Here is a 27,072-nt window from a genome sequence, read left to right as displayed (position 1 = left end):
TTGGGGAAACTGTGTTTAACCAAAGACATGTTTTTGGAGTAGGAGCGGGACAGCCGGTGGACTGCACTGTAGGACCTGGAGAGGAGGTATGTCTGAAACAGGGACGTGGAGATAACGTGTTGATCTTCTTCTGAACACTGGGTCGGGACATTTGCAGATGGAGACACAGCGATTGAATTGTTTGCAAAGGTTATGAATAAGCGTGGTGATGACCCCCAGACGGCAGGTAAGTAACACAATGAACTCGGGGAATTATTATTAGTCGGGAAACAACATGAAGGAGTGAGTTCACAGCCTGTCCACCGACTTCAGACTGAACCCCCAGCACACCGTTCACTGTCAGACTGTTTATTATCAAACAGACTGTTCACTATCAAACAGACTGATCACTATCAGACACATTGCTCTCTGTCAGCTGTTTATTATCAAAACAGACTGTTCACTATCAAACAGACTGATCACTATCAGACTGTTCACTATCAGACACATTGTTCTGTCAGACTGTTCACTTTCAGACTGTTCACAGTCAGACTGTTCACTATCAGACCGTTCACTATCAGACACACTGTTCACTGTCAGACACATTGTTCTGTCAGACTGTTCACTATCAGACACACATTCTTAATTAAAATGTGCTTTATTGACATGATCATTAAGTAAAGTGTTGACAAAAGAAAATGAAAAACAGTTCTTAATGTAAGGGAAAACATTACAACACCATATACTCTATACAACTACAATAGTTTTCTGTAATACTATAGGAAAACAATTTGTACTAAATAAGATGATTATGCATAGCAGCTGTGGTCCCTGTCCACCCCAGATAGTTGCAGCTGAGGATGAGAAGGCATTGATGACAGCAGCATGACAGTCTGCATGACCTGCTGGAATAGACCAATCTAAGTTTATGAATGCATGTGACCTCTCAGAAGAGCAGGTTAATGTTTAGGTGTGGCCATAGTCAGGGTGAGTTGGTCTATGGTCCACAGTATCAGAACAGCCTGTTGCTGTGATAACAGTCAGACTTCACTTAAGAGTTTGTAATTCAGTTTTTAGGGCCACTCTTGTTTACTGTTTAACCATTTTTCAATCACTACGGACACATGATACTTTAACTCCTAAATCCTAAAACTGCAGTCCATAATCCACAATATATATTTATCGAGGGTTTTATGAGATTAGTCTGTCTGAGTAGTGTGGTTAAAGTTGTGAATTGTGTCCAAAGTTTGGTGCAAAAGTGAAAACAAACTTTCAGTATATTGTCTAGAGTCTCATGATATCTGTTATTAGATCATGAGACCGATGAGATCTGATGTCCTACATATAATATGTATTTATTCCCGCTACCTCATCATTGTAATTCGCTACCTCATCATTGTAATTCATTGTAATTCACAGTGTAATTTATTGTACCCTACATATGCACATCTCCACTTTACTTATGCACACCCTCACCTTACATACCTGTACAGCACACACTTGCACTTTAACTGCTCTTTTGCACTTCTGGTTAGATACTAACTGCATTTCGTTGTCTTAGTACGTGTACTCTGTGCAATGACAATAAAGTTGAATCTAATCTAATCTAATATAGCTACAAGAGTCTATAGTTGTGCTACCAGCTCTTTGAGGCTGTATTTAGCCTCAGAGCTAAATGCCAGTGTTAGCATATTCACAACTCACAATGACAACAGCAACATGTTGATGTTTAGTAGGTATGCTCTCCATGGTCGCCACCAAGTATTTTAGCATCAAGCACAAAGAACAGCAGGTATTTTGTCCCATATAAACCAAAATTTTGGACAAATAAAACTTTGACCTGTGATGGCACCAGGTCAAAAGTTAGACAATCACCAAAGTTATTGTAGATCGTGAGGGGAGCATGAATTTGAATTTCATGGGAATCCATCTAATAGCAAGGTAGAACATCTCGAGATAGAACATCTTACTAACGCACTGCGTGGTAGAGGATTCATCATCTTGGAACCAATGCAGATTTAGTGATATTCAGCCAACATCCTCTCCTGGACCAAAGTGTTTGACAAAGGGAAATATTTTAACTGATGGTGGCACCTCACAGAAGATCAAAAGGTCCCATGAGTATCCATCCTGGCCTGACTGACTGACCGACTGACTGACTAACTGACTCATCCACAGAATTCATCAGCTTCAGTGAAACATTATGCAAGAATGTGCCTTCATCTTGTTTGCATGTTTGGCTTTGGGCTCTGACTGAATGCTGTCATCGCAGTGGGAGTCAGTAGATCACTGAGTAGAGTCAGGACAATCCAGAGGCTGTTTCCTCCTCACAGCTGACTGAGGGTCCCTCTCCCTGCTATTGTCCATTCAGCTGCCAGGGTCCATTCTCCAGAATGGAGGCCTTTTTCCATATAGCTGCTGAATTATTTATCTGTTTTTGTCTTAATTCCACTTGGAACAAGGGATCGCCCCCTCAGACCTTTATCTGAATATTTTCTCTCAGAAATGCTAATGACATGATATGTAGAAATGAGAGGTCAGTGGTGAGAACAGGTCCTTGGCTTCGTTATTACACATTTTCATGTCGGAATAGAAGATAATTTTATGTCCAGTTACCTCTGAGGATGATTAAAGGCCTGGTCTGGTGTTTAAGTGTCTTGTCATCTGGTTCAGTCACAGAGTCTGGGTAAGGGCAGGTCTGGATTTGCTGTAAAGGAATGTAACACACTCATGTTGCCTCTGGCAAAACGCAGCAAAATACAACTATAACAAGTCGTCCACATGGATAAACACCGGTCTCCCAAACCTCTGCTTTTCATTCTACCTGTGTGTCATCATATGTATGTGTGTGAGTAATATGAATTTTCCAGTGTTTTCCAGGTTTTCAATTCTATGGTTTGGATCATTTCCTGATTTTTCTGTGGATGCTCATTTTCAGACTTGGGTATTTGCACTGAAATCGAAAATAGAAGAAGTGTTTGTTTTGATTTACTCCACTGATTTAACATTACACTCCTATAACACTGTAGAACTCACAGTTTAAAGCTCCATATTTTGCGATTTTCTTGTATTTTATTTGAAGTGTTGATCCATAAGAATATATATTTGTAGTTTTACATCTCCTCTCTGAGGCTTCTCTCTGGAGCTCTGGTAACAACAGGTCGGTGAGCCAATCAGAAGAGAGGAGGCTCTGAGCCTCTCTTCTGATTGGCTGACTGTCTGAGTGATCTAATAAAAATATAGCAGATTTCAGGTAAACAATCAGATAAACCAAATCCTGCAAGGTTGGATGGTGGGTCCAGGTGGGCGGGGCTTGGGGCATAGCTGAGAGCAGTGACTTCTTTGTTGTGACATCACAAAGTTCCAGAAGTCCTGACGGCTTGTTTTAAGGCTCAGTGTCTGAATGTAGGTTGTGTGCATTTCGATGTGGTCTGAGCGCTTTGATGAGGGGGGCTGAAGAGGTTTTTGCTTTTCTAACTTGTCGTCTTCAGACCTGACAACTCTGACTCGAGTGACATCAGTTGAGGATGTTTATCAGCCGTCACTCAGCTCCCTCTGCAGACACTGAAATCTTTTCTCACAGATGCAGCAGTTGTACTCCCCAACAATGCACTGTGGTGTGGAGAATTGGTTCATGTCAGGTGGTTTGGGATGACGTCAAGTGTCAGAGAATGTGTGTTGTGCTGTATGATCTGAGGACGTCAGCTCAATGTATTAAAAGTACAGAGCCTGTGGATTGTTGACTGGTTAGTCCCTCTAACATACAGTGACTAGATCAGGCTTGCTTGATATTTTGGGTCCATATCTTGATGGCCTTCAATGATATTCAAACTCTATGAAAGCAAGTTTGATTTGAGACCACCGCTGGACACATTGTGTTTGTGATGTTGTGTTTAATCAGTTACAGTTGTGTTTTCAGTATCAAGAGTTGATCGTCATCCTGAATAATGAAACTGTCTTTAATGAGGTGATTTGTATTTGTTCACAGGAGCCAATGTGACCACTGAGAATCACCCAGCATGACCTCTCCACATCCACTGCTCTGTCACCCCATGGGTGAGTTATTCCTCTGTCACAGTAATGTTCAGTATCTTCTGGAATTGTTTGTTTGAAACCTTCTTCACATGGCTTCAGTCCAGGTCCTAGCATATGTGATGGCCTTGATTAGACCTTTAGCCTGTAAGATTCTGTACTTAGACTTGACAGATGTAGATTTGGTCCATTTGATGAACTACCAGTAGATCTGACATTGAGCCTGCACCTCTACCTCCATTAAGAACAATAACAACAAATGCAAAACCAGACAATTATCCACGTTTACAGTTTGACATATTTACAGCCAGTTTGTCAACTGACAGCACACAGTCCTACTTCCTGCAGTACAGCATCGTCCTAATGATGCATCAAAGGCTGTAGTAACTCAGTTTGTACAGACAGAGGGTTAGTCAACCTGAAGGAAATGTTTGCATTAAGTTAATGAGTTTCTTCATCACTGAAAAAACATTCTTTTCTATCACAGTTTTTTTTTTTTTTTTACCTTTGTACCATTTAAGGTTCTTTACTGGACTTGAACTGCTGATGTTTCAATAAATGAAGGTTGTAAAACTTGTATGATGTGACATCCAGCAACAGGGAAAACAAATTTTTTACAAAACTGAAGTCAACAGGTGCAGCCCGGCTCAGGTGATCACCTGCAGGTGAACCTGACTTATTAATCCCTTGCTGCTTGTGGTAGCATGTGGTAACTGGGCCTACTGTCCCAGTTACCACATGCTGTGTAAGAATGAGCAAACCTCTACAGACCATATGGTTCACAAATCTACCTGTCAGCGTTGACACAGTGACCTCTGGATGCCTCTCAGAGCTGTAGATACACTGCAGTACAGGAAGTGTGAGCACGATACTGATGTTATCAACAAGGTAAACAATGTGTTTTATCACTGACCAGAACATCTACAAATACATTTGTTGTTTTCAGCCTAATTAAACTGCTTTAGGTCCTGAAGGTAAAAACAAGCTCCTCTGTGCACCTGTTGACCCCTGTTCTCCCACACTCTGTGCAGTGTAAACACAGTATCTACTGAAATAATGTTGACAACTAAATTTGAACAGAGGGGCTGTCTTCATCACATAACAGTTTTTACTGCCTTTTCTTTGACTGATGTGAAATTTCAGCTTCTTATAAGCTCTATATTTAACTTTATTTTATGAAAGTGTAAATATAATGACTCTTTTTCTGCAGTACCTGCAGTAGCTTCATCAGATATTCAGGGCAGCCTGTATTTGCGCCCCTTGGGGGTCTGTGGCTCTGAGGCAGGTGGGTGTTTATGTGTAAGTTGTGGTGCCAATGAGGAGTGACAGGTGGAGAGTTAGCACTTAAAAGCCATATGTTTAGAGTATAATCTCCTCGGCTGCGGCACAACAGCAACTAATCCTGTTTCCCATGCTGCTCACTGCTCAACAAGCTGTCCACCATCATCTCACAGTAAATGAGGGTGGTCTGGCCACGTACCTTAGGTTAGTCTGCCTACTGACGGACTTTATAGTTCTAGGAAGAGTTCTCGATCCATAAACCAATAATAACTTACACACCTAGTGTACATACCCTCACCTGCTGAGGTAGTTCACTGAGGCAAAGTACAAACACCAGTCAGTTTACAGAATAAATGAAACATAAATGATAATTCTTGTTACATTAGGAGGCTAACACTGTACAGCTACAACCTGAAAACTAATTATTGTTTAAAAATGCTCACAGGAAATCAAAAATCAAAATTACATGTTGTCCGGGTTTGCGGTGAAAATCTGTGCTTGTTGCCTGTAACTACGCTGTAGCAGGAAGGAAACTGAGTCGCTGTTTTCTTTCCTCAGTGTCTGTCTCTAATGGGGTGTCGCATGTAGAGGAAGATGAGGATGAAGATGAACAGGGGGAGAAGTTTGAGTTTGACGACAGTGATGACGGCTCTCCAGAGACGAGCTCTGGCTCTCTCATTAACAGTGAATGGGCCACAAACACAACACAGTCAGAGCTTTATGCCAAGACAAAAACAGCTGAAGAGATGGCAGGGCGAGGCGTGAGTGGAGCCGCCAGTGGAGGGCAGGAGGGCCACGACCCCTCCCTGACCCACCAGTTCTGCTCAGGTGAATGTTGGTGATATGGTTCAATGAGGGTTTATATGCTTGTAGATTGTAATGTAATGTTCTTATCTGTTTTTTTGACAGATATGGAAGTCAGAGAGTCACCAGAGGGGTAAGTTATGATGGAACAAATTATAGACTGTAAGGCACAATAAGAAATATTTATTTGTAGGAAAGTTTAATTTCAAATCAGTGTGTGTGTAACATCCTTGGCCATGCAAAGACAAGACTTTCATATTTATCCTATATAAAAATAACTGGAAAAAACCCCTGCACTGACAGCTGTATGTAGGTGTGGTTTGCTAAAGTTTCCATCTACATTTTCTTACTGTCACCAGTCTCTGACTGATCCCACATGATAAGTAAGATTTCCACTGGCCTGTTGTTTCATTATTTAACCTGACACTGAAGTTGAATATGAAAGTTGATTCTTGACAAACAAACAGAAAAACAAGTTGACTCAAGGTTTAGTTATTAGTTTTATTCGGGAGCTTTAAACCTTTAAACCTTCATCTGCATTGTTCATGGTCTTCATCATCGTATGGACACTGTGTGTCACTGGAGACCAGGGATCTGCCACCTGTGTACGACCACCTGTTATCACATGATCGAGTTCCACACATGAACCTCTGGTTGAGTTTTTTAAATCTGTTTGGAAGTTCTAGAGAACCCACCTCACAGACTGATAAAATGTTGTGTTAATTGTTTTAAAGGAGCTATTCGTAAGTTTTGCTATTGCTACATAGCAAGAGCTGTCACCAGAGGTGGAAAGCAACCCTGTTGTTTTGCTTCTATTTCTATCACTTCCCCGGTTGGCCCTTTTCGTCACTTTCCAATACCAAGTCACTGTAGTGTCCAGTCTGCCCTGAAGAAGTAGCACTGCTCAGGGGTTGTAGTATAACCTCTTGTATTGCAAACATAAGAATGACTGTAGCTCTGGCCAAGACTGCTAAGTAACTAGCTGTTAATGCTAACGCTGGCTATATAGCAATAGAAAAACTTACAAATAGCTGCTTTAAGGGCAGTAAAGATCAGCTGACTGCCACTGTTGACATTTTATAGTGATAAATCTGAAAAGTTGTTTGACCTTTTAGATTAAAATCTTGTTTCAGGCGTTCCACCTCCTCTGATCTGGGAGTGACGGGAGAGTCGGAGAGTTTCTGGAAAGCGAACAGTGTTTGTGAAGGTAAGAATAAAAGGAACATGGATCCACATCCAGTTCTGCAGAGCAGCTGGTCTGTGTCCACATGCACACCAAAGTGAGGATGTTTGTGTGCTTTCATTTGGACAGTCCAGGCATCACATCGAGCCAAGGAGTGGCTCAGTGTGGTTTCAGAGCTCACACTGCGATTACACAAAGGTACACAACCAGTGTGTAGTGTCAGCTTTGATAGCAGCTAGCTTATAGCAAATGTAAGATGTTGTGTTTCAGTGACATCTTTTCATCTGAACATGTCCTGTTTGAATAGAGAGAGAGTAGTTATTCTTCAAACTTCCTGCTTGCAGTGAAATGCATCAATTTCACGGCCAGCAGTTAGCATTAGCAGCAGCTAGCTGTCCTCTGCTCCATACCTCTGTGATGTACAGTGTGTGATCTGTGAGCTCTTCTGTCTGTGTATGTGTTTTCACACCACCAACCCACCAATATGAATTTGCACCGTCTGAACCGTTGTTCACCTGTAGCACTGGTGGGCGTGTTGAACGTGAAACTGTGTTTGAGTCACAAGTTATTGTTAATTGTGTTATGCTAGTCTTGACAGGTCACAGTAATGTGTGTAATAAACCTGTTCTTCAGAGGCGTCCTTTGTCATGATCTCACGTGAAGGCTGTGAACACTTTATTAGAGAATAGTCTTTACAGAGATCACATACCTGGCAGGTGGGCTTCCTTTGAGAGAACTGGATGCTTTGCTAAAAACAACAAGGCCTGAACTTGTCCGAATTACTGTTACCTGTACTACTGCCTGTCATTTTAATTTTGTTAATGATAATGAGACATAGCCTAAAAACAGTACAACTAAAAATGAATTAACATTTAATATACAGAACAAATTTACAGATTATGCTTTTATGAGGGTGTGGAGAGAAAAGATGAACCGAGAAAATAACTCATCACTTTTCATATCAACATCGCACAAAGCAGGTGAAAGAATTGTTTTTTTCTTCTTCTTCTTCTTGTCAGCTTAGGCCTAACATTGGTACAGTAATGAATGGATACAGTGAGTCATAATAGAAACAAGGTGATTGGACGGATGTTGGAGCAGTGTAAAATTTACTGTTAGTGTCACAGCCTAATCTTTGAAAATTTATGTATTCATGATTTCTGATGAATGGCACATAGAATCAAGAGGTTTTTTCACAATGAACAATATGGAGACCAGTGTTTTTACAAACACAGACATTCATGGTTTGGTCCTTTAACATTGTGCTACTTAAAACAGTGCTGTCATTGTTTTATAGGAAAGTCCTCTTTCATGCCAGAAAGTGGTTTGGAGTCCAGCAGTGCAGTAAATGGGTACAATCTACAACAAGACTCTGCTGAGAATGAGGCATCCTCTTCAGTCAGTCCGCAGACTGAACATCACACAGCTGGTGTAGACAGACCAGCCAACCAGAGCACAATGACCTGCAGCCCAGACAGTGAGGTCGGAGACCCAGAGGTCATCTATGATGACGTGCCTGCTGAAAACTTACAGCACCCAGTGGAAGGTAAGTCTACTAACAATCTAGACGTTTACTGATTTTTGAACATTACGCAACACCGTGGACGACAAAGTTTAAAACACTAACTAAAACAATGGAGGCCTAAGAGACACAACTATGAAGTCCGTTATTATATGAAACTACACTGCGTGTTTTGTTCATGTGTTGGCTTCTATGTGTTTCTATGTATCAAACTAGATGACATCTATGAGGACATCCAGAGACCTGATCACCGTGGCTCCAATGGCTGGAGCTCCAGTGAGTTTGACAGTTATGATGAACTGTCTGACAGTGAGACTGTTTCTCCTCCGGCCCGCAGCAGCAGCAAGGTTTGGAGATATTCTTTGAATGTAGAAGTTTGATCAGGGGTAGAAATGAAGCGCTTTTGCTTTTCTCTTTAAACTAAACTTAATTAGAACTTGTATGAATTTAGGAGTGCAGTACCAAACCAACACAGTCAAAATGTGGTCTGTAAAATCGAAACAGTGAACTGAAAGACGACCAAGTGTTGATAGAAGAATTCTGATTAGTAGAGGGCTGTAGCATTTATTGTGCTGAATTGAAAGGTAATGAATGTTGTGACAAAATAAAACATAAATCTCTGAATATTGATATAAAAAGGTCCAAGCTGGTCCAACCCAAAAATCACCATGTAAGGGAATAACCACAACTCATTTATAGTTAATGTACAGAGTGAATGAAACCTGGTTTGAAAAAAAGAGGAAGTGGATTATTTCTGGCCACCCCTCGCTCTGTCAGCACTTCTGTCTTCTGCTTCATTGTGTGTGTTACTCCTGCTGTTGGACTTTCCCCTCCAGCTCATGTGTTAGTATTTTGAAAATGACACAGTCGAATAAGCTTTCAGAGTTGAGGTGTTATGAAGTTAATAATGAGGCAGAGGGTTATCAGCTGGGCATTACTGCTGAGGATGACTCTCAGTAAATAAGATGGATGTTTTCATGAGGTTTCTGAAGAAGTGGTTTGTACATATGAAGAGATCCACTAATCAATGAGGTAGGTGTCTTATCTTCTCAGTGATACTTTCAAAATAAATGAACAATGAATAAATAAATGATCTTGGTGACTGTAACAACTAGAGCTGGGTATTGAATGACATTACTCTTGGAGTACAGATGGTAGCTGAAGTGTGGAAAACTGTCACCCACCAAAGAACTGACACTGCCTGTCAGTGTTTTCACACACTGACCCGACTTTAAATCATATTTGATAAGTTTATACTACAGAGGATATTAAATATGCCTTTTATCATTCAGTCATGCTGTGATTGGTCAGCTGTGTGGAGGGTTTGACCTGCTCTCTCTCTATTTCTGTTACTTTTCATGTAAACAAGCAAGTGCAACAAAGCTTCCTTACATACTGTTTGAATTGTTTGTCACTCATCCAATTTTCTTGTGTAAAATCAATGGAATGACCCTTTGATTATTTCATTTTTACTGCGGTCAGACCTGTTCAATCTGCTGCTGCTGGTATCTTTACCTGCAGTAGATACTATAGCACAGGTGAAGGCAGAAACACACATTACAAATGACTCTACACAGGACTTGAGATCAGCACGGATCGAGTCTGTCCCAGGCTGAGTCACCAGGTCAGGTGGTGTAAATCTAACAAGCAGATGGTGTTATGGGTAAAATAATGAATGAGTATGATTTCAGAATCCAGTTTATCTTGTTGTTCTCTCTCCTCCAGCTGTCTCCCTCGAGTTTCCTGGGCGTGTCTAATCCAGATCATACATTTTTACTAAATATTTTCAAATTACAACATAATCTAGCTCAACAAACAGTTTTTGATGGATCTCTGTGTTTTTCTTGGAGGGTGTGTGTTCTTGCTGGATTTCAGTGGTTTTCTAGCAGAGTGACTCCAATCATAGTCATCCAGTGTATCATCCACAGTCATTAGTGAAGCTGCTTTAATTATTATTAAATAATATAATATATAAAATAATCCACTGTAAATATTTTGATTGTCATTTTTTTAAAATAATTTTGTCAAATAAATAACTGAACAATATAAACAGCTCAATTGCTTGCACGTTGTGTCAAAGAAATGAGCCACAGGGGTCGGCTCAATGAGGGTTGATTACGTGAGTGGCCAGTGTGTCCAGTCCTGCAACAGCTCTGTACACCCTGAATGACAGGCGCACAGAGTGGGTCGGTAAACAGTACTGAGGGACAGTAAAATCAATATGTGGGTTGATATTGTGGTGGGCTGCCACAGATAAATCAATGTATGGGAAACAGATTTGTCAGATGTGTTAATCTTGAGCTCTGCTGTCTGCTGTTGTTCTGCCAGCTTCCTGTAGATGTGCTGAGGTTGAAGGAGCGCTGTGCCATCACCACGAGGGAGCTGGCCGTGCGTCTCAGTACACCTCATGCTGCTCACATCAGACAGAGCTGTGACACTAAGGTAGGCTGAAAGTCTCTCCCTTCCTCCTCCTTTTTTATGGATACAACTGATCCGTAACTGACAATAAATGATCACAGTGGAGAAACTGGGATCAACCAACAGAGTAATGTGATACAGCTGCTTTTTCTAGTTCTGTAAAAAAGTAAACTAAAATAATCTAATTTTAGCAAATTGAATTGGATTTGTTCCATTTTTGTTTCAGATTTTATTATCTACAGTAACCTGATTATACATCTGTTCCTTGTTTTTCAGGTGCAGCAGTTCATGAAAGCAGCAAGAAACGGTACCAAGGATGGTTTAGAAAAGACACGGTTGGCCATGATTCGCAAAGTGTCATTCCTACAGAGGAAAGACTCCACAGGTACAGACACTGGAGCTGGGATGAACACCTTCACCTAATATGTTCAGTTTGTGGAAATCAGATTTATAGTCTCATTAGCACCAAGACTGCAGAGGTCATTTATTTCTTCTTATGCAGAATGTGAACTGAGAACCAGACAGGTATAACAATGGATAAAATAATTCAATAGCACAAAAACTCCAATTGTTGCCAATCATATAGCAGGATACAGACCTGAAAACTAGCTGAAAGCCACAAAAACGCAATGCTTGCAATGAAAAAAACTGCTGTTACTTACTTCTCTGGAAGATGATGTTTTGCAAAATGCTTTTAAGAACATATTCAGTTGCTGCATATTGCTGCATTTAAAAGAAGTCACAATTAATATTACAGGTACAAAATAAAAAGTTGCAATCAAAAGGTTATTTGTATGTTTTCTCTGGTGCTGAACATGTTTTTGGAGCAGGTGGTGTTGATGGTTGACTGCCGAAAGCTTCAGCCATTGTTGCATTTACAATGCATAAGGTTATAATACGTCCTCTGAGCAGCTACTTCTTCAGGGCAGACTGGAGGCTGCAGTGATGAGACAGACTGAACAGACCGGGGCTAGCTAGTTAGCATGCTAAGTTCAGTAGAAGAAAATAATTGGTGGAACTAGAAGCAAAATATGATGGTGGCTTTCCACCTCTGGAGAGAGCTATTGGTGAATAAAGGAATGAAGTTTGATCCTGAACTCACAACGTTACTTTAAATTGGTAAGTAAATAGTTGTTAATGCTAACGTTGGCTGAGTTAGCAATAGCAAAATTTACAAATACCTGCAATAAGCTGCAATTGTGTGCTGCACTGTAACGAGGCTACCTGAACAGACTCCTGTGTGTTTTTTATCTCTGTGAGAATTAAGTGGTTGTGTTTAATTTTTCAGGTGAGGGAAAGGACGATGCAGGTTACATGGACATGTCTGTCTGTGAGTTAAAGCACCCTCCACCGCAGCTCTGCCCCATGCCAGAGGGGCTCAGCAGTCAGCAGGTGTGTATGTATGCTTGTGGATTGGCCAAGAGCTCATGTCTGTTTATCAAACTAACCAGATAATCGTGAAAGGCCGGTTAATATTTTTTTCAAAATGACACAAAGGGGAAGATTAAATCAGAGTTTCTATCATAAAGTTTATTTAGACAGCTGAACATAATTTCTGGGTATTGTATTACAATCATTACAGTTTCACTGCCTCCGATTTATTAACCTCAGTATCGCATACATTTATCAATTTTACTTCAAATATGCAATGGGCCAGTGGTCTGTAAGCTGAAACAGGTTTAGAGTAATGCTTTTTTCTAAGGTTAAGTTTTTTCCTTGTGAAACATCTGCACAAAGTGTTGAATTTCATAGATGGTAGCCTAACACTACTCATAACAAAAGCTAAGCAGAAGCCACTGGAATAAATTAGTGACTCAAAACTGTAGCAGCACTAAAAAGAGAAACTGAGAGCAGCAGAGTGGTGACTGTTGTAGTGATGGAATTAGTGCTGTGGAAATGTCCATAATACTAAATTTACCATATGGACATTTACAGTACAGATAATGTTTTTTATTACATATTTTTATATATTTATTATATTTATTTATGTTTTTTTATGTATTACCACCATGGTACATGCAATGCAGGGCATTACAGTATGTCATAATGTGGCTACTGTGACTCTTACTCAGTGACTCTGTGACTCTATTTTTTTGACAGTTTACAACTTGTAATGTTGTATTATTAAAACAGTGTATTATAATCCCTTACTAGTTACTGCAGGTTTATCCCAGATTGATTTGAATATGAGTTTCTCACTGCTTCCTTCAGGTTGTCAGACGTCTCATCCTCAGCTCCATTGTTCAGAGTGAGAGCAGCTACCTGGACTCTCTGAAGAGAATCCTCCAGGTGAGTCACATCTGTCCTCAGGTAACAGGACCACCACTGCATGTCAGAGTGGGAAGGCTTTATTACTATGTGATAATGTAAAAATGCAGGATTGATGAGTCCAGCTGTGTCAGGACAGTGTTCATTGTTCGTCTGGTGACTTATTTGTAACTGACTCAGAAGTTTCAGTTCTTCAGTTCATGTGTGGAAAAGATCGTGAGCCAGTGACCATAACAACAGCAGTGATAATGATATTATTCTATGGGTCCTCTCTTTGTGATTTATGGTGATATAAATCTATTACTTAAAAGTCTTGACACCTGATATCTGAGGTTATTTTTTAGCTATTCAGAAATGAACGAGCGCATCAAAGTGCAGACGTTAATCTGGAGCGTGCACCTCCCCGCTGAAAGTGTAGTGCAGTTAAGAGCATGCTGCGGCAAAAAAGAAAGAGAAATATGCTGTGTGTGCTCTATAATCCTGCTGAGAGAAACATAACCACAGATCTACAGTATAACAAGCTGACATTTCTTTCTCTTTCAGGAGTACCAGAAGCCTCTGCTGGAGACACAAAACTTGATCCTGAACCCTAAGAAAGTGCGTCAGATCTTTTACCGTCTGCCGGAGATCCATCAGTGTCACTCAATGTTCCAGATTGCCCTGGCGTGCCGTGTGGCTGAGTGGGATCACAGCGAGAAGATCGGAGACCTGTTTGTGGCCTCGGTCAGTCACTTTCTTTCCTTCAGTGATTCATTCTTCATTTCTGTCCTTTCGCTTTTTTCTTCCCACTGAGCGGAGATGTCCGTTGGGTCACTGGTGTCTCCTACTCCAAGCTGAAATAATGCTGAGGACGTCACTATGACATCATCAGGGTTATTTTCTCAGACTTGACAAACCTCCTCTAGAACCACAGAGAACATTATAAAACTGTTTTCACAGGCTGAATAGTTTTAACCAAGTGAGTAGGTTGAGCTTCACGTTCCTTTAATATTTCCTCCTGCTTTTAAAATAAAAGCTGGGACAGTGGTGATTTTTTTAACCACCAGATGGAGACATTCAATTTGTTGGCAAATAATCTAGTTTTTAGTCTGGAGTAAAATTCATTTGAAAGTATTTACCAGCTGTAGATTTTAGTGGCTGTGTTCACTTTGTGATAACTTGTATTTCTACAGAAAATTGAATTGAATTGTCCATTAAAGAAAAGTATCAAAATGTTGTGTAAATTGCAGACGATGCATTTCCAATCAACCGGTCATCAACCGCAGAGTCCTGATGTTAAACTCTTTCCTCCACAGTTTTCGAAGTCCATGGTGTTGAACGTGTACAGTGACTACATCAACAACTTCACCAACGCCATGGCACTGATCAAGAAGGCCTGCTTGTCTAAACCTGCGTTCCTGGATTTCCTCAAGGTGCTCACGCTTTTGTTTTTAGCTCAGTGTTTGTTAAACCCTGTCTGCACTGTCAGTCTGTTTCAGTTGTTTGTCTGACGGAATTGAAACTCTGCTGTTTTATCCAACCAACAGTCTGCACTCGACAAACACTAAACTTAGTAAACAATCCATATTTTCACAGGAATTACTTTCTACAGAGGGAATACCGGAAACCACTCCACCTATACCCAACCCCGAACCTCACTGACCCTCCTCAAAGATCCTGATGTAACCCCACATGATTGCTATTTGAATTGTTAGACTTTCTACAGTCACCAAATCTTCCTTCCATGTGACTTTCAGAAGAAACAAGCATCCAGTCCAGACAGAATCACTCTGTACGGCCTGATGGTCAAACCCATCCAACGCTTCCCTCAGTTCATCCTGCTGCTGCAGGTGAGTCACTGACACACTCATCCTCATGAGCAACAGAACTCCAGTCACTGACACTATGGCCCTGTTCAGACCTGCATTAATGAGTGTCTTCTTTGATCCGGTCACAAGTGGACAGCTCTAACCACGTCAGTTTACGCCTGGCTTTAAAATGCATCTCCAAATGCGTCTCCAGTGACCACTTGTGATCGGATCTCACTTACGGATATCGCTCCCTTGTCGATGTGTGTATGTGTGAAGGAGAGAGAGAGAGAGAGAGAGAGAGAGAGAGTGAGGCGGGGTTGAGCGAATCCTTGTGCTGGGTACAGTACTGCAGTGAAATGAGGCTTTAGACAATTGTAAAAAATGTGTCCTCAATGCGTCTCGGGTACTTTCACACCTGAACTTAGAGCCGTTCACTTGTGATTGGATCACCCGAGATGATTAATACCAGGTCTGAACAGGGCCTATATTTAAAGGTCCCATATTGTATAAAGTGAGATTTCCATGTCTTTTTTGATTATAAAGCAGGTCTTTGTTCTATATTGATACTGTGAAAGTATCAAAGCGCTCAGTCCACAGACGCATCGGCTCACCAACTTGTTACTAGAGCTCCAGAGAGAAGCCAGAGAGAGGAGATGTAAAAATACACTGAGATATGTTTTGTTTCTTAAAACCACAAATATATCTTCTTATGGATCAACACTTCAAATAAAACACGGGAAAAGTGTAAAATATGGGACCTTTTAAATTCACCTGTAACCTGGTAAACATGATCTGCACACCTGTCCACACCTGTCCACACCTGTCCACACCTTAAGGCTGTCATGTGACACGTGGTTGAAAATGAATCATCCTTAATGTAGTAATGACATATAATCACAGTTTTGCTGTGTTGCCACATCATGCAGTCACGTGACTAAAGCTGAGCTGACATGAATCCATGCTTATGACGCTGTATTTTCAAACAGGAAGCGTAAAGAAAGGGGCAGTATGTGATCTGTGCCCTGCCGCTCAGACTAACTGCCTCTCCTGGAATATTTGGTTTCATTTCAAGTCCTGAACTGTTGCTCTGAAACTCTGTGTCTGAGTTTCTGACAGGAGGAAGTGAAAGAACTCATGTCTCTGCTGCAGTGCATTGTGGGTCCTGAATGGTATAAATGGCTCTTAATCTGCCCCCTCACCATCATCAAGGTTTTGTCTGAGGCTGTTTCTGTTAAATGGACCGCACTTATATAGCGCTTTTCTAGTCTTATCGACCATCAAAGTGCTTTACAATGGAATCCACATTCACTCATTCACACACACATTCATACAGCGCCTCTACCATATACACACACTCATTAACTGCTGGAACAGCAACATGCCGACTGGATGAGCCGGGGATTGATCCACCAACCTTACAATTAGTGCTCTACCTCCTGAACCACAGCTGTTTCTGAATATACTGGAAGAAGCGCTTTATGAATGTGTGTGAATGGGTGAATGTGACTTTTTGAGTGGTCGATAAGACTAGAAAAGTTCAGTCCATTTACCATTTAAGATTGTGAATCTTCTGAAGAGGGGATTGATCATTTTCTTAATTGATATTTCCTCTTTTTGTAACCCACCGTGTAAGAAAGGAGCTGATGTCCTTCCTCACTACCTCTACCTTGGTATGTTCCCTGTCACCTTCAGGTGAGGTAACCCTCTTTGTTGTGTTGTTGTTATTGTCGTTGTGTTGTATCAGGACATGTTGAAGAACACTCCCAAGTCCCACGCCGACCGACTGCCGCTGCAGCTGGCTCTCACTGAGCTGGAGACTCTGGCCGAGAAACTCAACGAGCAGAAGCGAGTGGCTGATCAGGAGGCTGAGATCCAGCAGTTGGCTCACAGTGTGGGGGACCGCACCTTCAACAAGGTGACACAGGACGCATGAGAATGCACACACATCCACCTACGAGTTAGTGAGACTGTAACCGTAGTAATATCATTCTCACTCTTGAACCGTTGAAACGCCTGAAATGAAAAGGGCTCATCCTCCGTAAATCTGTTTTAGACGATATTCACATAATTCTTGGGCTCAGTTAAACTTGATGATGTGTACAAGAGAGCGACCATGAATATTCATCTACCACCTTCATTAGCTGTCCTTCAACTTCATGTTAACTTGGCTGCAGCTTTCATCAATTCATAGATGATGAACTGGGAACTTCTGCTGGGTTTGAGCAACACTGACATTCAGCTCATTGACTGGTTCATACACTGAGAGTGTATTACAGGATCTGTAAAGGTCCTCACTGAGGTGCTTTGTGTTTCCAGCTGCTGAACCCGGAGCAGAGGCAGCTGATTCAGTGTGAACTGCTGACTGAAATTGTTTATGGTGACAACGGTCAAATCCTCAAGTCGAAGGAGCGGAAGGTCTTCCTGCTCAATGACACCCTGATCTGTGCCAACATCAACCTGAAGTAAGTACATCCATCACTGTGCGTCATCTCCACTGGTTCAGAGACTGAAGTTTTAGATGAAAGTGTGTAGTTGTCATTGGACGGACCAGTCAAACATCTCCTGTCCTTCACAGCTGCTTAGCACAAAGATGGGGACAAACATCTGGCCCTGCTCTGTCAAGTGAAAATTGTTTTATATACATTTTTTGTGCTAATGAAGACATGAATGTAGAAATGTGCCCTGGCTGTTCATATAACAGCTGTGATGATGGTGAATGGAAGTTGCTCAGACTTGTGCAGTGAGTCCTGTTCTCATGGAGTTACCAGGTTTCAGCTCTGTTGTAACAGAGATATTGTAGGGAGTGGGGGTCAGTGGGGATGGGAGGCTTCCCACTGATGAGACAGCTGGATTTGGACTAACAGCCATGATGATAACATGTGTAATATGTTTGTCCACCAGAGGTCCCCCTGACATCAGCAGCCTGGTCCCTGTTGGTCCTAAGTACTCAGTGAAGTGGTTTGCCCCCCTGCTGCAGACTCAGGTGGTGGAGGTGGGACAGGACAGTCTGCAGAGCCGGGACAGTGTCGTCACAGCCAGACGCCTCAGCTCCATCTCCAGCACCAGCGGTACACTCACAGCTCAACACACACACTGACGTACAGTAAATACAACACATGCACAACACTCACTGAGCTGAGGCAACACAGGCAGATAAATGATCACGTGGGGGATGTCGGTGAGATTACTCTGATCATGTTTCTGCACTAATGACTGATGATGATGATGATGATGATGATGATGATGATGATGATGATGGCTGAGATGAAGAATCAGCTGAACCAGGTGTTAAACAAAAACTACACGGGAGAACTCGACTGTTCTATTAGTTTTAAAGTTTCATTAACTAATGGACCAACTGTGCACCATCTACATTTTCCTTATGTATTTATTCATTATTTATGATAAACATGGATACAAAACAAATTATAGGAAATGTAATGATCAGTTTACGCAGTATCTCAGTAACACCTTCAGGGACCTTCTTAAAATTTGGCATAAACATTCACTTGGAATCAAGGATGAACTGATTAGATTTTTGTGGTCAAAGGGCAGAGGTCAAGATCACTAAGCGTCTTAGGGCCTGAAACTTTAAACTAAACAGGTCAGTGACAGTGTTAATGATGTCCAGCAAAAACATTTAATTTACTTCATCAAATAGCAAGTCATCAAAATTGCAATCGATAGTTTTCTGTCTGTCAAGTGATCAATTCATTGACTATTAGATTCAGTACTAAAGCGTACATGTACCTGTAACTCGTCCATCTTGGGGCCCTTTGCTGTCATCCCCTCTCTCTCTCTCTCTCTCTCTCTCTCTACTCCATCCTGTCTTTTCCTTCTCATCAATGAACAGATTAATTCAGATTATATTTGTGTCACTGGGATGCTAATTGAATGCTAATTAAAGAATCAGTGTTAGTGGATGATGTTCAGGTGTGAAGCTGACAGAGAAGATGCGGCTCCCTGTGTTTCAGGTAAAGTCTTCCTGGGCCCCCCCAGACTGTACCAGGAGCTGGAGGAGCTGCAGCACGACCTGGCTGTGGTGGAGGAGGTCTCGCTGCTGGTGGGGACGCTCAATGGGACCTACCAGGTAACAGCACCTGTTGTTTTCTGTTAACGCTGAGGGAATAATGACTGCTCTCACATCACGTGGGACTAAACCTAAACCACGCTCGAACAGGCTGCTGCTGCTTCTCGTCTCTAGCAGCCGCTCTGACTTTTTGCTTCTTAAACACATTTGTTTTGTTTTTTTTTTAGACTTTTTATTTTGATTTGTTTTGATATGAATTTATATTTTGTGGTCATCCTCTTGCTTTTTGGATGTTGTCTTGTCTCTTATATTTCCCCTTTTCTCTCTTCCTGCTGCATTTTCTAACTTCTGTTTTTAGACACAGAAGTTTTTTTTCTTTTTAAAAGAACACCTCCTCATTGAAATATTCAGGCTCAATGAAAATGTAAATATTGTTGGTTTGTATTTATTCAATTATCTCATTCATTCAGAAAACAAAAAAGCAAATAAAACCTACTGAATTTAGTTCAAAAGCTGAGCAGGGCTCGAGATGACGTCACTGTAAAATCCATCTGAATGCATTACTGTGTGATGTCACAAAGTAATGCTCATATGTCCAGGTGGACATATGTCATATGTCATATGTCCAGGTGCTAAACTGAGATTTAAAGGACTAGTGTCTAGGATTTAATAACATCTAGCAGAGAGGTTGCAGATTGCAACCAGCTGAATACCCCTCCCCTCACAGTTGCCTTTCCAAGCGTGTAGAGTGGCCTTATGTTCATTATTCATACCTCATTTATTCAATTCCTTATAAAGATCCTCATTTATCACCAAGTCATTGTCTTGTATATTCCTTCAGAGCAGAAGCAAAGATCCCTGAATTGAGAATTTACTTGTTTTATAAGGCTGATTAATTTGGTTTATATATTTTATATATATATTTTTGATTTAACTTTTAATAGAAGGTGGTGCCTCAAATTTCAGCGAGACTTGAGTTAATTATTATCATTATCATTATTATTATTGCACTTTTGGGTATGAATTCATTGTTCATCTTCATTTTCTCATTTTCTCAGTCCTGTGTTGTTTTAGTGACATCAACATGTGACCACAGTTACACCGCTGCTACACTGTTCAGTACAGGCTGAAACTTTTTCAGTCTTTCTCAGAAGATGTTAATAAAGTAAAATAAAATCTAACCGACCTGTCCTTGCTCTCCCCTCTTGTGTCTGTCAGAATCTGAACACCACGGTTTCTCAGGACTGGTGTCTGGCTCTGCTGAGACTCATCCGTCTAAAGGAGGAGGAGATCCAGAACGCCAACAAGTGTCGGCTGCGTCTGTCTGTACCAGGCAAACCTGACAAGTTAGTGTCAGTGTTAGGAGGTTCATATTAGAGAGGCTCAGAGCCGGGACACTGTTGTAGTGAGGTTTTAAAAGGCAGAGGTGTTTAGTCTTGGATTACAAAGTCATTTTAAATGCTAACGTGGTTTCGTTTCCACTCACAGGTCTGGTCGTCCAGTGAGCATCATGGTGGTCTTTAACACTCCCAGTCCCCTCAGTAAGATCTCCTGGGTGAACCGGCTTCACCTCGCCAAGATCGCTCAGAGTAAGTTCAGCACTCTGTTGTTAGGTTTCCATCCAAATGTAGCAGAAAGTTTTCCTGTATTTCAAGACAATAGATAAAAGAAAATGTTAAATTAATGCATAACGGAGTTGGTTCATGGAGTTAAAGATCGGTGAAAAACAATGTAGACGATATAATGGAAATATGGCATTTTGTTTCAGTTTGTTTCATGTGTCATTTGAGGATCATTACAGTCTCTTCACTGTCCACCGGTGTTCATTTTTGCACATGAATTTAATTTAGTTTTAGTGTTTTGATGAAAATGGTAATTAGTTTCAGTCAAATCTTATAATATTAAAAATACTCCTTATTTATTTTATTTTATTTTATTTTATTTGTATAGCAACTTTCTTAACAAAGTTACAATGTGCTTGTGTAAATAAAACATAAAACATAATGATTGAATGTTGTTTATCTTCTCAGGACAGGAAAACGCTCCGGGGTGGGAATGTGCTGAAGAAGATGGAAAGACAAAAGCTCCGTTTAGTTTTCCACTGTTGACCTGCAAACTGCCGGTTTTCTCTTCCAAAACACTGAAGGTGAGAGCTGTGCAGATATACATATGCAAAAGACGATAGCATTTGGGGCCCTGTTATTATTTGGTGTTGGTGGTTTTAATCTCTGATCTTGGCATTGGTTGGATTTTATAGCATATTTTATACCTCTGACTCTACGTGTGTGAAAACAAATGTCTTCTGTTTGTGTAGCTGGAGGCAGCCATTCACAGCCCGTCTCAGTCCAGCCTGCTGGGTTTCTGCTCTGCCAGTACATCCTTACCACAGGGTTACCTTTGGGTGAGTGCTTTTTATTCTTGAAAAGAAGAATATCCTACACACTGCTCTTGCTCAAAATCACAATTTATTTATTTATTCAATTATTTTAAACAGTTCTTACAACCATGATCTTAAATTGATATTGCTCCACCCATCTTGTGTACTCAGGAGTGCGACAGTTATTCTCTTATGGGAGTGTCTGTCAATCATGGACAGTGATCTGTGTATATTCTGTCATGTTTTATTCCACATACATATATAAAATCTACACACACACACACACACACACACACACACACACATATATATATATATTTATATGTATGTATATACAGGTATATATACAAACTTTTCATGTTAAGCTAAGCTTGGTCCCTTCTGTTCACACGGTGCTCAGGCTGCTGGTGGAGGACGCGTCTCCACCCATGGCCAAGTGGAGATCTTCTCCCTGAACCGTGCCACTCCTCGCCTGGTCAAGACCATCCCGCTGAGAGCCCCAGTCCTCTGTCTGGAGTACATGAAGGAGCCGTGTCCCAGCACAGAGGAGGAGGCTGAGAAGGCCCAGAATGCTGCCAAGATAGGAAACATCATCTGTGTCGGTCTGCAGGACGGCAGGTCAGTCATCTCTGCCCAGTTTGTCGAACTGATTCAGAGCACAGATATTGTGACCTTTTATCTCTTCCACTCAGTCATTTGTATACAGGTAAAACAAACCAGATACAACATGTTGTTTTGTGAAAATTAGAGGTGTTGACAGGTGTATTTTTGAACTTCACATTTAGACACATTTAGTCTAGTTGTCTCCCCTGCTTTCAGTCTTTATGCTGACCTAGGATATCCATATCCTGACTCCAGCTCTAGATGTGAGATTGAGACTCATCTGAACATTTCACTCAGAAAGAAAGAGAAGAAGTGAATTTACCAGAGTTTTTTACTGTTCCTTTAAGCTTGTCTTTTATTTTGTCTCTACAATTTTATTTATCGGTGTAATGTGTCTTCTTGTCTTCCCAGCATCCATGTGTACAGCAGTGTGGACACAGCTGTTCAGTGTCTGCTGACCTTGGTGAACCCTGACAGCAGTCCAGTCCTCTGCCTCAAACATTTGCTGTCTTTCCTCTTTGCTGGACTGAACAACGGCAAAGTAGCTGTGTACCACAGAAAGTCTGGAGGTGAGAGCTCACTTAAAAACACCTGCTGCACCCTTGTAAGGGTTCAGGTTGGTTTGTATGTCAGAGTGAAGAATATTACACTGGAGTAGTAATTGCTTGAGCAAAGAGTTCTGAATAGATACTAAACCATGGACCGTTGTGCTTCACAGAGAGATTGTTGGACCAGGAGTCATGCAGGCTGGTGTCTCTGGGCTCTGAGCCGGTCTGCAGTCTGTTGACACTTGAAGATGCTGTATGGGCCAGCTGTGCAAACCATGTCACTGTCATCCAAGTTCCCAGTCTCCACACACAGGTAGGCAAGAGTTTTTTTGTTAATCCTATATATACACTTAAGAAGGTTAAAGCCTTTGTTGAGCGTGTATTTGCTGACCTCTGCTGGTATGAATATTTTATTGCACAGGCTGACAATACCATCCTTGCCCAGCAGGGAGAAACACCAATGTACATGTGTCGTGGACTGCACCATGCAAAAGCAAATCAGGAAGCAAGAATTTTAATTTTGCTTATTTGCACAATTTTAAAGTCTGATATCTAGTTTTCATGAAGCATCCAGGCTAAAAGCTACCAGGCTGAGTGAGTGAAACAGACTTGAACGAACACAGAGCAGGAACATTGAGAGAAGAAAAATTAGTTAATATTACATGAGAGAGGTCTTTAATGGGCACTTACATGGGTAATAGCAAACACACTGACACATTTACTGTGCACAAATTTGTTTGTTCAAATAAATTATTCCTTGGCTTTACAATATTTTATTCATGTGCTTTCTGTGCTCAAAAGTGACCCATATGACAAAGATATGACTCCACAGAACCCTGTGTCATGGTTTACCTGGAGGTTGTGACTGATCACCTGTCGACTCTGACCATCTGTCACCCTGTCTCTCTCTGTACCGTAGAGTTTTGAAGCCCACCCTGATCCAGGCTGCAGTGTTACACACATGGTTCGTTCAGGGGGGGGTGTTTGGATGGCCTTCACCCTGGGCTCATCCCTTCACCTGTTCCACACAGAGACTTTGGAACCACTGCAGGAAGTCAACATCTCCACCCGCACTGCCCACCTGACACCAGGCAAGTCCAGACAAGAACCCAGAGTCAGATGAATATACAGAGTACATGGTGCTGATTTCAGTCCTTTATTGAAACATCTGACTGTAGAGTAATTCAGTGCCATGATCGGACATTGTCTCTCATTATTAAGAAGCCCTATGTTATCATTAAGAAGCATTTGATATCTCAAGGAAATAAGATAATGAAGTCACATGTGCTGACTACGGTGCAGCTCAGCACTGAAACAGTTTATTCAGACAGTAAATGAGGAAGATGACCTCCTTCACCTCTGATTTGAAATGGTTTCTATTGACTTCAGTGAAGCAACTTGTCTTGGTCATTGTTTCTCTGCAGGCGCTGGATGTTCTTCTCTCCTCCTTATAAATCATGAAGATGATGATTTACCTTCTGGTGAATCTGAACTGCCTGAGTGGCTCTGTGATTGAACTGTCTGGGTTCTGTGAACGTGGACTGTATCAGGCTGTGACTGCAGTGACGCTGGTCATGTTAATGACTGAATGTCTGTGTTTCAGGTCAGGTTTGTGTCTCCAGCTTGCTGATCTGTCAGGGCCTGCTGTGGGTGGGGACCGGTCAGGGCGTCATCCTCACCTTCCCTGTACCCACCCTGGAGGGCATCCCCAAGATCACAGGTCAGGACTGAGAACAGTAGAGAAGCACAAAGTAGAGGAGAGAGAAAATACAAGTTAATGACATGAAGTAGTATGATGTTGTGTTTCAGCATTTATGACAAAACCTCTCTTCCCATTACAAACTAAATTAACCAAAAATGAAACGGAAAGAAAATCAAGGTACTTCATAATAATTCACTCTTCACTCAGATCTGCCTGTTGTAGCAGGACTGTTGCTCCAACAGTTTTAAAGACCTGCTGGTGGATCTGATATTGTCATGGATTATTATATTATTATTCAGCAATTTCCACCTGGCACAACAACTATATCCTGTCCATGTATCCTGCTTTACTTCTCATGTGTTGCCATGTGAGACATGTAGACCTGTTATACCCCTCAGGTAAAGGCATGACATCTCTGAACGCTCACTGTGGTCCAGTGGATTTCCTGATGTCGACCTCCAGCACTCTGGCCTCTGACTTGCTCAGACGGGACTCCATCCTCAACAGCAGAGAGGAAGGGGTTAACGGAGAAGGAGGGGGAGGCCCAGGAGGTAAAGGTGATGTGGGAGGAGATGAAGGAGGGCAGAGGCGGGAACAGAACAACTACCCCCATAACTCAGAGGCAACTCCACCGAGGGAGCAGAAGCCCAAGCGGCTGTTGCTGCAGTACCGCCTCCACTCCACCTGCCAGCTGCCCGGGAAGCTGCTGACCGCCCAGCCCGACCAGGGGAACCCGAGAGCCCCCCCAGACTCGCTCGAGCACTGCCCAGAGGATGGCTCCATTTATGAAGTGAGCGAGGACCCTGACGTGTGGGTGAGGGGGCGGTCTGTGGAGTTGGGAAGGGAGGGGGAGGCCAGGCGGAATAAAGTCACCTCTACAGCCATCTTCTCCGGTGGCAGAGGATTTCGAAGGATAGGACAGACGGCCTCTGCAGACACCAGCTCAGACTCCAGTGAAAATACACTGCTGGTGTGGCAGCTTCCTCTAGCTCTTAGCCAATGACAGACAAGCATGTCACCTGACTGAGTAACTGTGAGTCTAGACACACCTGTGGACTCCTCTTGTCTGAAGTCAAAGGAGCCGTCACCTTTGACAGTTTGATGTTTCCTCTGGTTTCATTTCAGTGGTTTGGTTTTGACTGGTGAAAATCAAGTAATGTAACAAGCTAACGCTAGAGGTATCATTGCTTGTGAAGCCTACCTATACTTTAGTCAGCAGCTACCTCCAGGAATGTGGGACATTGGGGAGACCAACTGTTTCCAGCTCTTTCCAGATGTGATCATGACATTTAACTGTATCAGTTTCTCACACTGGGCCCAGTTTTCAGAGTTGGCTCTACTGAGGCTTTATATCTGTTTTACATGCATAGATGTGATGCATGCAGCCCCAGACAGGTGGTGGATTTTCTCTAGTGGGACATATGCATTTAGGATTAGAATACTGCAACATTTTGGGTAATAGGATTATCTTCTTTTTTGTGGCAGTGGGATTAGATAGTCATTTTCATGTCATTAAGTGTTAAGTATGGAGCTACACTGAGTTATATGCTGGAACTGTTTCTTCACAATCAACAGCCCAGTGCAGTGGCTGTGTACAGCTTCCTGAAGAATCATCTTCACATAACTGTGTTGAGATAAAGCAACAATAAATGCAAAGTCCATCAATTAAAATGTACTCTGAGTAACGTTACTGCGTTACATTTTTAAAATGGGGAAGGGGAGAGGTAAAAATATTATGGTGATAATAACAATAATTGATAAATTGACAATAATAAAATTATTGAATCAAAGAACATCTTTAGGCTACCAGGCATATATACAGGCATATATGCATTGGTATGTCAATGCATATAAACCGTTACAGGTGAGAACAAGCACTGAAAGCAACCAAATATTTCCAATCAGGCTCTTTGCAGCGGGTGCATTCAACTGATAATGACAAATATACACAGTTGGCAGTGCTTGAAGCTTTATTGCATTATACAGAGAGGTGTTTCTGTTATTTAGCCTACCTTCATTTAAACAAGTTCTATGTATTGGTATTGGAATCAGCCCTGAAAAAGTGCCGGGCAAAAGGATAGACTGTTGTTCTCCAAGAAATAGTTCCAGCACATAATTCCCGCTAAAACCACAAATTGCCCTTTGAACATTTCTGTTTGTATAAGCTTTAAAGGTGTCGGTAGAGTAATTTTTTAACTTGGATGGAGCCAGCTAGCTGCTTGTTTGTGCTAAGCTAAGCTAACAACAGTAAATGTGGGCTGCATTTCATCTCCATTTTCTTAGTATATCTGTCCCTGAGTCTTTTGCTTCCTGTTAAGTACAAACATGTCATTTGCATTTCATGTGTGTGCTCCAGAAGTTCAGTCTCTACCTGCTGGCTGAACATACTGCTGCCATCTAGCAGTTTTCTTTGCATCGTCAGAGTAAAACATTAATGAACACCCTTACACTATGATTCCTAACAACACTGTCATTATCAAACTGAATGAATGAATACATTAAAAATCAACGAGGATGATAACACAAAGACAAAAG

The 27,072-nt window shown here is 41.6% G+C and overlaps 1 protein-coding gene across 1 annotated transcript; it reads left to right on the top strand.

Moving 5' to 3' along the window:
• The first annotated feature begins 17 nt into the window (after window positions 1-17).
• Window positions 18-26,272, top strand: LOC111233764 (rho guanine nucleotide exchange factor 10-like protein). Its single transcript, XM_022761648.1, has 28 exons — window positions 18-86; window positions 3,968-4,035; window positions 5,851-6,120; window positions 6,202-6,229; window positions 7,230-7,303; window positions 8,577-8,825; window positions 9,018-9,148; window positions 11,130-11,243; window positions 11,496-11,604; window positions 12,508-12,611; window positions 13,431-13,508; window positions 14,031-14,210; window positions 14,783-14,899; window positions 15,224-15,316; window positions 17,022-17,192; window positions 17,594-17,739; window positions 18,179-18,345; window positions 19,252-19,367; window positions 20,526-20,653; window positions 20,796-20,896; window positions 21,338-21,453; window positions 21,622-21,708; window positions 22,085-22,302; window positions 22,699-22,856; window positions 23,006-23,148; window positions 23,755-23,949; window positions 24,444-24,555; window positions 24,936-26,272. The coding sequence occupies exons 2-28, from the start codon at window positions 3,999-4,001 to the stop codon at window positions 25,538-25,540; spliced, it is 4,047 nt and encodes a 1,348-aa protein (XP_022617369.1). The 5' UTR covers window positions 18-86; window positions 3,968-3,998; the 3' UTR covers window positions 25,541-26,272.
• The last annotated feature ends 800 nt before the right edge of the window (window positions 26,273-27,072 follow it).

This window comes from Seriola dumerili, unplaced genomic scaffold, assembly GCF_002260705.1.
Source record: "Seriola dumerili isolate Sdu_G_001 unplaced genomic scaffold, Sdu_1.0 BDQW01000425.1, whole genome shotgun sequence".
NCBI lineage: Eukaryota > Metazoa > Chordata > Actinopteri > Carangiformes > Carangidae > Seriola > Seriola dumerili.
This window is presented reverse-complemented; position numbering and strand designations above follow the sequence as displayed.

Excerpts from the sequence above, each read along its gene's own strand:
- LOC111233764 (XM_022761648.1), top strand. The coding sequence starts at position 3,999 with ATGACCTCTCCACATCCACTGCTCTGTCACCCCATGG. Across the intron at positions 21,709-22,084 it reads TACCACAGGGTTACCTTTGG|GCTGCTGGTGGAGGACGCGT; the intron begins GTGAGTGCTTTT and ends CACGGTGCTCAG. Across the intron at positions 22,303-22,698 it reads GTCGGTCTGCAGGACGGCAG|CATCCATGTGTACAGCAGTG; the intron begins GTCAGTCATCTC and ends TTGTCTTCCCAG.